Source organism: Pygocentrus nattereri, chromosome 14, assembly GCF_015220715.1.
Source record: "Pygocentrus nattereri isolate fPygNat1 chromosome 14, fPygNat1.pri, whole genome shotgun sequence".
NCBI lineage: Eukaryota > Metazoa > Chordata > Actinopteri > Characiformes > Serrasalmidae > Pygocentrus > Pygocentrus nattereri.
In genome coordinates, this window is record NC_051224.1 from 28,136,840 (window position 1) to 28,151,481 (window position 14,642).

The 14,642-nt window shown below is 38.0% G+C and overlaps 1 protein-coding gene across 6 annotated transcripts in view; it reads right to left on the minus strand.

Annotated features, from left to right (window-relative positions):
• LOC108438888 (glutamine-rich protein 2) overlaps positions 1–13,956 on the minus strand; it is a 32,212-nt gene extending 18,256 nt beyond the window's left edge. For 5 of the 6 annotated variants that reach the window (XM_017716992.2, XM_017716988.2, XM_017716987.2 and 2 more), the window contains exons 1-5: positions 13,285–13,956; positions 3,698–3,802; positions 2,888–2,968; positions 2,616–2,729; positions 1,223–1,556 (exon numbers count right to left, since the gene is read on the minus strand). In XM_017716992.2, coding sequence (XP_017572481.1) covers positions 1,223–1,556; positions 2,616–2,729; positions 2,888–2,968; positions 3,698–3,802; positions 13,285–13,662 — 1,012 coding nt within the window. In that variant the 5' untranslated portion in view covers positions 13,663–13,956. The remainder of the gene's footprint in view (positions 1–1,222; positions 1,557–2,615; positions 2,730–2,887; positions 2,969–3,697; positions 3,803–13,284) is intronic. The other variant, XM_017716991.2, reaches the window with a different exon arrangement.
• Between the last annotated feature and the right edge of the window lie 686 nt (positions 13,957–14,642).

A 14,642-nucleotide genomic window follows, 5' to 3' on the forward strand; every position in this document is an offset into this window, starting at 1 on the left:
TTTCTCAGAGAAAGAGTCTTGTTTATTTCAGCAAGACAATGCAAAACCACATTCTTCACATATTGCAATAGCATGGCTATGTAGTAAAAGAGTCCGGGTGCTAAATTGGCCTGCCTGCAGTGCAGATTACCAACATTTGAAAACATTTGATGCATTATAAAATGAAAAATATGACAAAGGAGACTCTGAAATGCTACATCAGCCAAGAATGGGAAAACATTTCACTTTCAAAACTACAGCAACTCTCAAATACTTACACAGTGCTGTTAAAGAAGAGGTGATGCAACACAGTAGTAAACACATCCCTGTCCAAACATTCTGGAAATGTATTTCAACATTTGATATGTTATTTTTGTACTATGTTCAATTTTAAAAAGGGTTTAAATAATTTGCACATCATTGCATTTTGTTTTTATTTACATTTTGCACAGCATCCCAACATTTTTGGAAACAGGGTGGTATTTAATGGGATTGTTGTACAGGGCACATTAACAAAAACAGCCTATTTACTTCTAGGGGATGAAAAAGGTTAGAAAATGCTCAAACATGAATTATGACTGCATTTGGTACATAAATCAACACAATCTCGTATTGTCTAATAAGTATTGAGTTTATTGAAGCCACAGAGAAGTAATTAGCAATTTGCAAAAATTTGTTTTACTTTCTGAGTAACCTAGCCAACACTGTGTATCACCTCCTGTTGATTGTTGCCACTACTGTTTTTAGCTGTTTGTGAGAAACCACATGAGCAATCTTTTTGATATTACCTAAGCAAATGTGTGCTGATTTAGGCTAGGGAAGTTGACAGGAACTCTAGCATTTGGTCAACCATTGGAGATGCCAGTATTCAAATGTGGAAATCACTATACGGGTATATGTTAAGTTTCATCACAGGAAGACAGAAACAATACACAGGCTACCAATTCTATGAAAAATGCCTGGTTTGCTCATACCTGTAAGTATGTTATGTCATAATTTAATATATTTTGCTGACTGTCTAAGTAGAAAAACTGTGCACATCTGATTTTGTGCCAAAGTACATGTTTAAATTAGCAGGGTTAGAACAAATAAAATGTGTAAAGTTGTGGCTGATCGACCACACTGGTCTAAAGTTTTTAGAATATCTGATGTTCCTCATTCCTTGTATTGCTGCCTCAACAGGCTTGTACACATGCACTGAACTGCTCTCCAAGGTAGTGGACCTGTGTCTTATTTGGCTTACCGCCCTCAAGGCGCTCCACACGAGCCTCCAGGCTTTTATGCTTCTCCTGCAGCCGGCCCACGTCCCTCAAAGCCTCCACTGTCTCTGGGTAGTGCTTGGCCCCATTGCTGACCCATGACAGAGGCTGGCCACGAAGCAGAGGCAGACCTCCATTAGACAAAGTGCTCAAGGGACCCTGCTGAGACGGGGAGATTTCAGAACAACCCAGTTCTGGACCAGTGGCACTGTCCGAGTCAGCCATGCCTGAGAAATCAGCTGTGGAAGAGTCCCTTTGAGTCAAAGGGATGCCGACTTCCAATGGAAGTCTAGAGCCTGTGATGCTGTCCTTCAGTTCCTGAATATACAATTGATAATATTTAATATTGATTAATTCATGATATTATGTTAATATTATATGAATAATTGATGTTATTATATGAATAACTGAAGAGGCTAAAATCTGCATTTTTCTCTTACTTTTATTCCTGAAGTCCACAGTTTCTTTTTTTTTACTTTGTCTTTCACTCCAATTACTGCTATGGACTGTCTGCAGCAACTATCACCATTAACTAAGTAACTTATCATTTTAGTGTGAAAGAGGGGACTAAACTCTTAATGCCTTAATCAGAGGTAAAACATAAATGTGTTCATGGTTGTGACATTGCACCCATAAAAAAAGCAAGAGAGTAGTAAAGTTTTTTTGCAGCTTACTGGTGAGGAAACAGGACGTTTTGAAACTTTAAAGGGCCCAAATCTTGGAAAAGCAAATTTACCACAATTTTTTATTTATTTAAGAGTGTGGAATAGTATGTAAACATTTGCCTGTATGGTGCACACATATAGAAATTAAGCTGAACATTCTGAAATATTTGTTTTGTTAAGTCATGGAAATCAGCATATTGTTATTACCTGCTTTTTTCATCCTATAACAGCTTAGGTCCCACAGATTCACACTGAAGTGATAAAGAGTGTTTCAGCCTGTACTGCTTTTGGAGTGAGACGGGTTCACTTCTTCTGAAATCAAGTATTTTAATAGGGAGTTTGTCCTATTATTCCAGTCTCTTCTTTCCTGGAAATGCTTTACACTATGCACTTAAAAATGTGTTTTTTCAAGGGTTCTTTAGTAAAGGTAATGGTTCTATTTAGAACCACAAGGTTTATATAGAACCAATTCACATTTAAAGGTCCTTCATTGCTTCAGTGTTCTATGGTGAAATGGTTCTTCAGGTTGATGGAGAGTGTGTTGCATATGTTTATATTCAGAACCTTTTTGAAAATGGTTCTGAATACAGCATCAAAATGTTTCTGCTATTGTTATGATATAAAGCTTATAACAAGACTAGACATAGAGACATAGACAAGAGTAGACATAATGCTACAGTCATATAGGTATAGTGATATAGCACCAGCTTACTTCTTGCATCTTTTTTCTCTCACTGACAAGAGCTGCTTGCATAACTTCCCAAGTTACACATTGGGTAAGCTCTTCGGGTTGAGGGTAGAGTGACACTTTCTCCTTTAGCTCTTGCTATCCACAAGAACAAGAAAGACAGAGAAACAGACACATGTAGAGAAAAGAAAGTAATTGTGTACTTTATACACAAAAAATACTTATAATAAGCAATCTTAGCAAAGTCTTAGTCACTGTGTGTCACTTGCTATCAGCACTCAAATGGCTTAACTCACCGTGGCACTCTTCAGGACTTCCACTTGGCGGAGGCATTGCTCCACAGCAGTGATTCTATCAGACAACTGGTCCACATTAATCTATACATGAAAAAAGGTCAGCCAAGTCGTGATAAGGCAGAGATAATATACAAAATCTTTGCTGATAACGAATATTGTGATAATGAGCTACATATACACTGTACATACACTGAGTACAGTTTAAAGTGATAATCTGGCCCTGCGTATATTCACTGTTGTCGGAAGAAAACCATATTTCTACATTTTTGGACATAATTTGAAAGTACCTATTGTCCTTTGCATTTCATGATGAAAGGACTAAAAGAAACAGCAGAAAATATTCTGGTTCCATTTATATATAACTTTACAGGAGAAGGAAAGACATACTTTATTTTTAATGTATGTAATGGACCCAGAATATTGTCTGCTGTTTCTTTTAATCCTTTCATCATGAAATGCAAAGGACAATAGGTACTTTCAAATTATGTCCAAAAATGTAGAAATATATATATATATATATATCGTTGCTATCAGAACAAAACTTTGTATCTCCATTTTTACCATTTTTCAGTCTTTGACATAATTTGAAAATGTCTGTTATTCTTTACATTGTGTGTAAATTTCATCAGAAATAGACTAAATTGACTTGTAAAGTTAGCATTTTGGAGATACGAAGTTGTGTTCCAACAACAGCGAGCTAGACATATATATATATATATATATATTTATATATGAGAAACAAACAATACTGAAACAGAAGACTGGATAGATGAGGTTGAAAGAGTTTTCTGTGTGTATTTGTGGTATCACCTGGTTGAATTGAATCTGAAGGACCTCAACTTCCTTCTTCAGGATGTCCCTTGATTTCTTGAGTTCCTGAATCTCGTTCAGCAAGTCTTGGATAAGAGCCATACACTGAGGAACATAGCATGTGGCCTTTCAGAAATTTGATTTCATTATAAGCCTTCCCCACTCAAAGCACTCATCCTCCACCATAATCTCTTCTTTCAGCACTTTGAAAGGAGATAAACTCTTTACAGCACACTGTGGACTCAATTAAGCACATCCTTTCTCTTTTACAGTGAAGTAATATTAAGAGAAACCCCAGAATCTTTCTGCCCCGCTGAACCAAATGGTTAGTCACTAGGGCAACCAGTAGCCCAGAGAATGCTATCAGTCCTGGATCAAACACTGCCCACCGTCTCCCTCAATCTGTGTGCGTAACCCCTGTTCTTCTTGAGTGCCCTGTCTTCATCTTATTGATGTTTGGCTTCCCCGCAAGATCCATTTGACTTGGCGGGCAGTCAAATTTGTCTTGGGTTTTGGCTTATTAGATTCGTGGAACAAGTCAGCTACCCAAACTGGAGAAAAGTGATGACAAAGACATTCCTCCAACAGCTCTAAAACAACAGCCCAGGCCTGTTAGTTGCATTTGTCACAGTCTTTCAGTACTGTCCAATGTGTTCTGAATGCTGTGACACACAACAACTACACTTCATACTATCTAAATTACATAACCACATATATATATACAGCCTTTCGCCCGAAGACTGCTGGGATAGGCTCCAGCATCCCCCCGCGACCCTGACGGAGAAGCGGCTTAGAAAATGGATGGATGGATGGATGGATGGATATATATATACACACACAACTAATGCATGCCTGTGTAGGTATCCATGAGGATAAACAAGCTGCTGCTTTTTAATGTGAAAACCTTCACTTGAGGACTTACATTAATTGGGAGATTGGGGAGAATAATCACATCTCTGTTGTAGGCATAACATTATGACCACCTCCTTGTTTCTGTGCTCATTGTCCATTTTATCAGCTCCACTTACTATACAGGTGCACTTTGTAGTTCTACAATTACAGACTGTAGCCCATCTGTTTCTCTGCATACTTTGTTAGCTCCCTTTTACCCTGTTCTTCAGTGGTCAGGATATCAGGATCCCCATAAATCCTCACAGAGCACAGAGTGTTAGTGTGTGTTGTGCTGGTATGAGTGGTAGACACTCAGCAGTGCTGCTGGAGTTTATAAACACTGTCCACTCACTGTCCACTCTATTAGACATACCTACCTTGTCAGTCCACCTTGTAGATTTATAATTAGAGGGTCATCTGCTGCTGCACAGTTTGTGTTGGTCATCCTCTAGTCCTTCATCATTGGTCACAGGACGCCACCCACAGGACACTGCTGGCTGGATATTTTCGGTTGTTGGACTATTGTCAGTCCAGCAGTGACATTAAGGTGTTTAAAAACTCCAGTGGCACTGCTGTGTCTGATCCACCCAGACCAGCACAACACACACTAACATACCATCAGTGTTACTGCAGTGCTGAGAATGATCCACCACCCAAATAGTACCTGCTCTGTGAGGGTCCATGGGGGTCCTGACCACTGAAGAACATGGTAAAAGTGGGCTAACAAAGCATGCAAAGAAACAGATGGACTACAGTCTGTAATAGTTTTGAAAAATGGGCCTTAAAAAAGAACTAAACAAGCTATATGTATCCTTTTCAAAATACTTTAGTGGAAAAACTAACTAGGATCATATAAACACCATGTAGCAAAAAATATATATTTACATGAGTATATTCATCAGGCTCTGTTTTTTTTTTTTTTAAAGAGAGACTAGTCAAATTTGAAATACGCATTGTCATCATGCAAATTGTCAACTAATTATTGCAGATTTATAAAGAAGGTACATTTAAATTTTAATTACTTTTAAATTAAATGAAAAGTTTAATCAAGCAATCATGACAAGCCTAAGGCCCAAAGTCCAGCATCATTCAACTAGTGACTAACCAGTATTTCATGAGGTGCCTTTAAAACACATTAGACTAAAATGACGAAATCAACAAGGTCAATGTCTTGAATTTTGAATATCATAATGCCACAAAATCAAAGTTGTTTCATGTAATGTTTGAACGAGCATAGCTAGCTAACAAGATCTTAATAACTACAGCTATTAACAGTCTAAATTCTGTCAAGAACTTAGAATACAGTTCATACCATTTTTAATTGGTAATTTGCTGCCAAATCCTCAAAGTCTAAGTATGCCATGTTCAAAGACCACCTCTTGCCTTCTTTGCTGGAAGCCAAATTTTCAAGTGATACAAAGCAAATAGCATGCTGGTCTGAAATTGCTTAATACTTTAACAATGCCTAAGAAAAAAATTTGATATAACAAGGTGAAAAACTGGCCTGCATTATGAAGGCTAAAAATCTATACCATTATTAAACTGTGTGAATCCTTTGATTCATCAAAACACTGACAGAAGGTTTCATTTGCATACTGTGGCTTTTTGTGCCACATACTGCAAAAGCCAATATGGCAAAAAGTAAACTACAACATATTTTGTAGCCCTAATGTGAAAACAATTCCCATGACATGTGGCTTAAACTTTAGCTGTGCTCTCACCCACAACATGCAAATAAATGAAAATTGCTAAATTGCTGACAGCTTATTGCCCCACATCTATATCCCTACATGATGCCTGGCTCACCTTGACCTTGTGCCATGCTATCAGAGCCCTGAAAAACTATCTCAAGCCCTGAAAAACCCAACCAGATGTGGCCACATACCCATCACTATGCTACTGATCTGACTCACCACTGTGACAACATGAAGTCTGTTGCTTCAGAAACTACAGAGGCCAGTGCAAAAACAGCCCTATTACCTTGATAAGGCTAGAGAAAACAGAATGAAAGAGAACAGGCCCCATTGCCAAACAGAAGAACTTTATCATCTGCAAACAGATTCTCTGGACTTGTGATTCTTTAACCACCATATTTGGAGATGAATGGTCAGTCATTAACAAGGACAGATGGGTAATGCAAGCTATCCTGATGCCCCTCAGCATTTCACTTTCGATGCAATATGCTGATCAACCAATGTTTCCTCCACCATGAGAGGTCACAATGTTACTCTGTGACACAAACTTTGACGGCAGTGTTGTCATGGGAGACAGCCACAATGCATTAGGAAAACACTCCTCCACTTTGGCAACTGAGCTGCACGATAGCCTCACTGAGCCTGTCAGGACTTTCTCTTCTGCGAAAGAGGCTGCTAAGCAGGCAGGCGATTTCTGATTTGTACATCAGAACGTATATTAGGTGCATGGTGACAAGCATCAGCACCCCTCATTTGAGCAAGGCATAGGCACAATAGGCCACTCAGTATTCATTGCTGGTAAACACAGTTGGCTCTTTGACTCTTTTGATTTTTTTTGAAGGCTTATAAAAGTATTTTTATCATGTTCTTCTCATGTTCTTTGAGGCTGCATCTTGCATTTTGTCTTGACTGTGTAATAAATTTGTTTATCAGTCTTGGAAGCCAGATGCCCTTACTATGTTAACCGCATATAGCCAAGTTTCATGTAGCTGGACTGCTGGACATTGCCTGCTCAGAATCACACAGAGGGGGTACGTTTTGGAACAAAAAAAGTGCATCAGATATGCAGATCAGTGTGGGCATCCACATAATGCTGGATCTCACAACATTAGTTAACAAGGCTCTTAAGCACTGTATGTCCTTTCATACATAGGTTTCCCAAAACTAAACAAACAGCTTCTATTGCATGAGTAGTTAATAAATTGATGTCACAAGTCGGTGGTTTAGCTCAGTTTAGTATCTAAGCCCTTTGGAAGGGCGAACAATCATAGCAGTAGTGGGTGTACTTGCAAGTGATAAACAGTGTCTGTGTTGTTTCTTTTACCATTTCTATCACTGTGCACTCAAACAGCAGAAGAAAATGAAAGAGGGTTTGCTGTGTACAACAGCAAAAAGAGACACAGTATGCTACCAATTGGTTAACTTTTGCATATTTTTTCTGTTATATATCACACACATACACAAATTATAATTTTTTGACACATCTTTAATCTGTTGTATGAATATTTCTAATATGTGAACAAGTTGTAGGGGTCCAATAAGGGAGGTGCCATGACCCAGGTTTGGCTTGTTTGGCACAGGTTAACCCCTGCACAGTATTCACTTACAGTATGTTAAGTTGCCATTAAGATGATATAATGCATTTAATCTGCTACCAGAATTATTTAGAAGTTGTCCCAGCTTGCACAGACAAAACTGGAGCAGAATTTTAAAAAATATTAAGTCAAATAAAGTTCATTTTCATTGTGCTCTGCCTTTAATTCAGATTACGCTGCTCTACTTTCCAACTGTGTACCACATCTATTAGTGTTAGACCATTAGTCTAAGCCATAACAACATTTTATTTTAAAATAACATTTTAAGCTTTAAAAAGACATTCTATGTTTCACTTGAGTGGACATCAGACAGACAAGAGAAGGAGGGGGGCAGATTCAATTAAGCAGATTCCCAAAATTATTATGAGAGGAGATGCATTCAAGGTTTGGGCCAGGAAATCTGAAATTGTACTGAAGATAGCAGTCCAGAAAGATGTATCCTAACAAGTCCTAGACAGCCTACGCTTTGTCCTGTTCAGGAGTTTACACTGGGTAACCCATGTCCAGTGCACACAGAGGAGGACTGAACTCTGTATTCTACAGAGTAACTCTAACAGTATTCCAGAAAGTAACTCTACAGATAAATCTTCAGCCCACCATTATTTCATTTCCATTTCTAATATGTGTCAGTGAAGTATCTAGGACTCCCAGAAGGCCTAGAGTCCCAACTATTGTAAATCAAAACATGATCGGTTTATTTTACTGTCACTTTCTAATTATGTTAGTGTTTAGTCTGACACTTTATTTCAGCTTCTAAAGCCCTGTACATACTTTAAAATGATGGTTCATAAAAGGTTCTTTAGTAAAAAAAAGAAAAAAAGAAAGAAGGTTTCTTTGCATCGTGTAAGGGTTTTTCAGATTGATGGAGAATGTGTTGAGTATGGTTTTATATAGAACCTTTTTGAAAGGGTGTTATAATGCCTAGTTTGTAATAATAGAATAACCAGTTTAAATGCTATACAGAACAATTTTCTTTACTAAAGAACCCTTGAAGAACCATACATTTAGTTAAGTGTGTAGGATAGGAAAGCATGCCTGGCTGTAACTACCTAGAAACCACAGAGGAAGAAATGTCCTGTCTAGATAATTTTCTTTTGTGCATGTAAATCAAAAATTAAATAAGACAATTCTTATAATACTTGCAGGGTTTAAATACAACAAACATCGTGATTATCATGAACAAAATTAGCTAAAAATTCCACACATGTACTATACAGAAATCCCTGAGGGTTTACCTCTGTCATTTTCATGCAACAAAATGGGCAAAATAATAGGTTAATGCTATAATATATGTACAGATTTTATACAAAGAGAGGCCATTAAGAGTTTTTTAAATCCACATTGAAAAAATAGATTGGGGCATGGCCCTTGTGGCCACCCCCCCACCCCCCCTCCTCCATTCCATTGTCCATGCAGGCTGGGCCAGCCAGGGCCAGCAGTCAGTAGCCAAGAAAAACTCCAAACACACCCCAATGAGGCCTTTAATGATTCAGAGGGCCCAAGCAGGACCTCTTTGTGCTCTCACTGACCGCAGGCTGTCTAAGCTAAAAGGTATTCTCTGTATGACACTGAACTTAGTGGGGGGTTAATTACCGAAGGCTTATCAGAAGGAGATGGAAACAGAAGGTAGGGGAGGTATGATTAGTGCATATCCTCACAGACATGTCTGGGCAAAGCCAGGGCTTTGGCTACAGCTCTACAGCTCTTAGCTATGTGAGATACATCATGCATCACATCACCTGGAAAGCAGAACTATTAAGTGATAGTAGCAGTCACTGTTTGGTATTGCTAAGTCTAGGGCAGCGTTGCACAATTTATTGATAGTTCAGTGCTTCATTTAGAGCTCTAAATTTCATTTACTTTCAGTTCTTCAACTGCAATTTTACCTTGCTAGCTCAAAGAGCATCATTTATACTGTGGTTTGTATGGCAATATGCCATGGCACAGAAGGAAAATGTGGATTACAACAGATTGTAATGATTCAAATAGGCTCCATGTTCTATTCTACATTGTATTTTATTCCTGAACCGTGAGGATGCTGAGTATGATAATTGGCTATAGGTGAGAATGCTAATTTGACTAAGATGGCCAGAGACACATCCATAAGCATATCTAAATACATATCCATATAGGAAAACTTATCATGTTGCATATGTGATGTTATATGTAATGTTATGCTATTAGAACCAATCAAAATAAGATATAACATTTTCTACTTGCTTTAAAGTAGGGATGAATGCTGTAAATCTTTGCTTACAGGACAAAACTTTGTATTGCCAAAATGGTAGCCTGTATTAGAAGTTAATGTAACAAAGACTTTTTCTCTTGGTCTGTAAGAAGTTTTATGAAATTTCAGCACAAAGCAAAGAGTAACAATTCTTTAAATTTGGGAGAAATTAAAAAATGGTTTAAAACTGGTAGCAATTGTTTTTGCACAACAGCCCTGTAAATCTAGCCAGAATAAGCTTAATAAGGCCATGTCTGAATTTACTTAATATTTGCCTTCAGTTTTGCATTGATAAAGAAGCTGAGTTTGAAAAATCAGAAATGAAAAAATCAAAACAATTTAAAGATTTTTGTTTTTTCAGTCCCACTTATATTGGATGTTCAGACGATGGCAATTTTTTTTCCATAGTATTGTTTTAGTATCAAGCACTGTGAGGATTAGTATTGGTACTGAAGTCAAAATTCTAGTATCCTGAGAAACCTAGGTTGGGTTTGGCTTAATGTGTGTCCACATGTCTACCTCTTGATTACAAAAAATACTAACCTTCTTCATAATGTAAGCTGATAACTACACTTTATATAAAAAGGAACCGAACAGGGTTCCTCACCCAGTGCCACAGAAGACCCATAACTGACGTTACTTTTGAGAACTCTTTTTGTAAATGAGACATGGAAAGTAAAATTGACCTTTAAGCATTTAAAACATTAAAATGTTTTTCAAACTCTGGTTCTTCGGGAACCAAAAGTGGTTCTTCTATGGCATAATGCAAAAAAAAACCTTTGTGGGAACTTTCCTTGTGTAGCGTAATGCATTCTTTATGATCATTGGCATGTGAAAAGACCATAAAATCTCTATATTTACTAAATGAATAGTATTTTGAAGTGCATTCTCTTTGCATTAAACAGTCGTTGGTGGTGTGTGTTTGGGTGTGTGTGACAGTGCAGCTTAGCTACTGGAAAGACAGTCATTAGTCATTTGAGAATGCAGCTCAGTGTCAGCTCTTCATTGTTCACAAGTCTTTCATCAACCGCATCTCCGTCACTGAGAGAACCTGATGAAACATTTGACCCCAGGATAGCCCCCCAGCTGAGGGCCACGTAACAGGGCCTCAACAGGGCACATGTACACAAAACAGAGTGAGAGAGACTGAGCGAAAGAAAGGGAAAGAGAATGAGAGAAAAAGAGAAAGAACAGTGTGTGCATGTGTGCTGTGAGGGACACTGACTTAATATGACACAGTGTTAGAAAAAAGTAGATCTCACCTGAGTCTGTCATTACAACAAATGAAACATTACACAAATGACACAAAGAAGAAATATATCATTTACATTTATATTTATAACAAGACCTCTAGTGCAGAATTAACTTTCAAAGTGTAAAACAAACCTACATAAGCCAATTACAATGAAAATCAACCTGTTGAGCCATGTGGATAGCATTTTCTTGGAAAAAAATATTATGTTGTTTTTTTTTATCACACCCATATAAAAGTAACATGTAGATATTGGTTTAGGGTGCTGGAGACTTTGGGGAAAAAGAGGCAAATCATTATCATGTCTGTGGATTTTATTTTCTCACTGACTAATGGAAGGAGACAGAGAAATTTAGAAGCTCTTTTTGGAAATGATCTTCCTTTTAAATGTGATTTCTTATTCCATTTCACATTCTATTCACCATATGGAACGACAGAAATTGACCCTCATATTCATAGCAGCAAGCAAAAAGACAATGACAAAGAGCTGGCTAAATCCAGAGCACCTCATTGTTAATGAAAAGATGGACATTATACGTGTTATGTTCTTAAAATGGTATATTTTTCTTTTATATCATAAAATATAAACATCAAATACAATTGACCAACATATAGTGTATAATTAGCTGTGTAGTCCAGGAATAGTCTTAATACCTGTTTGGGAAACTGACCCCTAATGCATCAAATTAAGACACATACTATGTTGAATTAAGTATTTGTCCATGTGGATTACACACAACACTCCAAGTTACCAAGTTAACAAGCGTTAAAAGGGAACTCATCATTAATGGTTAAGATGTAAATAAAGTAATTTTGAGTGCTTGATGTGAAATTGGTGAAATGCCAATATTTCTTTCAAATAGTGGTGACAGGAACCGGGGTCACAATGTCTTAATGCAAACATAGCCATTTTATATCCAAAATGAGCAATGAGTTTTTATGCCCTGCTGAAAAACCCAGAGAAACCATTAAATGTTTCTGTTGATTCCTGATGATTCTAATGTGTTTTTGCCTTTTGAATGACAATGTAAAGGATCCGAATGGTTGAACACAGAATGTCAAAGTGGGGACCTTCTGGGCCAAAGTGCTGCAGACAGTGTTTAGCCTCATCTAACGCTCTAAATTCAGTTAATGAAGGCCTTGCTAATTATCTGATAAGCTTAATTAAGTGTATTTAATGATGCAGTGCGCTAAAGTCTGCAGTCTTTTGACCCAGGAGGACTGGAGCTGGACAAATGAGGTTTAACAGGTGACCAGTAGCTGATTCAAAAATAATTTGATGGTTTCTTAATAAGATCTAAGTTTTATAAGAGGTTTACATGAAACTAGTAGAAAAAATGGTTTTGCTTTCCCTTTTTTCAGCAGGCAATGCAATGTTAATAATTGTAGTAATTATTACAATATTACAGTATTAATTATTACAAGTATTACAATCGATAATAATTGTGATCTCATTTACTTTAGGGACTATTTTGCCTTACTACACCTATGTGCCTATACTATATACATAGAATGGCTTTAAACAAAAAAAACAAACAAAAAACAAACCTCTCAAACAAAGTATCTCAAAACTATTACTAATAAAACAATGTACCAGACAGTGTATTCATAACTATTTCACGTAATAAATTTCTGTGAGGTAATTTTCAAAGGCATCAATCGCTCCGGTTCCTATCACCACCGCTGTGAACAAGATTGACTAAGCAAGTTTCTCTAGATCGGAGCATTTCATATCAAACTTGTTTAGGCCTCAAAGATTTAATAATGCAAAAAAAATTGAACATTTGGTGGAGTTCCCCAGGGCAACACAATGGATTTTGCTGTGTACACGCAATAATATTAGTTTTATTTCGTTATTAAACTGAAATAGGCATAAGTAGGGTACTAGTTAATAGGTACTAGTGAATATTAAAAGAAAGGGGGCTTACTTTGGTCACTCCGTCTTCACTGCCCTCCACTTTCCTGCGGAGCTGCAGTAGTTGCCACACGTCGTTGACAGACGCGGAGCGGGCGAGCAGCTCGGAGCCGCTGGGGAGGCGCTCCAGGGCGGCCAGCTGCTGCTCTATGTGTCGCAACTTGTCCTCCATGCGTCGGTACGGGTTCTGCGGTGAGGCCGTGTTCAGCAGCGACTCGCCAGGGTCATGGCCGGCATCCGACTCCCGCCACACAGCGCTCACATTCTGGATGTGCAGGTGCTCCAGCATGGCGTGTAGCAGCGTGTGCAGAGCGCTGAAGTTAACAGCTCCTGGCTCCGGGGTCCCGATGGATATGTTCACCAAGTCAAATAAACTAATATCGCCTGACATTGTGGCACAGATAAAGCTATTAAATCATTAGTCTAGCAATATGGAATTGACTGTTAGTCCATCTGTCGCTTCGCTCCGCGAAATAAAGTAAAAAGCACATAAACAGGGAGCTAATTCATACATTTGATAAAATACATATATACTAGCATATGGAATCCAACGGTTCCGTGACATGTTTTAAAAAACACTCTTAACTACTCCATTATAATGGCTTAAGGAGCCCTATATAATGAATAATCCTCATTTATGAGCAGGTAAAGAGCTCTTAAAATGACATGAAACCTTTTCAAATGTTACGCCTAAAACGGACAGTTCTTCTACCGTTGTCGTTCCTAATTTCCCACGTTAGCAGCAGCAGTTTTGCTTTTGCTAAATTGTTTTAAGATTGACCAACATTCTATTTCACTTGTCCCGCCTATCGGCTACGTCGATTGGTTGTAAGAACGAGTGTAAGTTCCACACTCGCTGTTCATTGGTTGCGCCGTCCGCCGATCACAGCCCCCCCTCCACCACCACCACCACCGTCTTTTGTGACTCATGGCGTCCTCTGTTGCACAGCAACCGATGCCGTCGCTGCACAGTCCTGCCACGTGAGTAGTGGCTGCGTCCAAAACCGCACACTACTATACTAAACAGAATATTTCAAAAACGTACACTACTATTAGAAGTGCGTTCATTAGTACAGTATGCACAGTATAGGAGTATGTGGTTTTGGACACAATCTCCACCCAGGGGTGGAAAAAGTCCTTAAACCTTTACTCAAGCGCAAGATGCTATATCAAGGCTTTACTCCATTTAAAGTGGAAAGGTGATGCCAAAACATAGCTGAGTAAAAGTAAAAAAGAAAGATTACTTTTAAACTCAGATATATAAAAGAAAAAGAATTAATGTTATAATAAAAAAACACTATAAGTAAAATGCAAACAATAAAAGAAAGCAGTGATTTATAAATCTACTCTTGTATTATACTCTGTAATTGA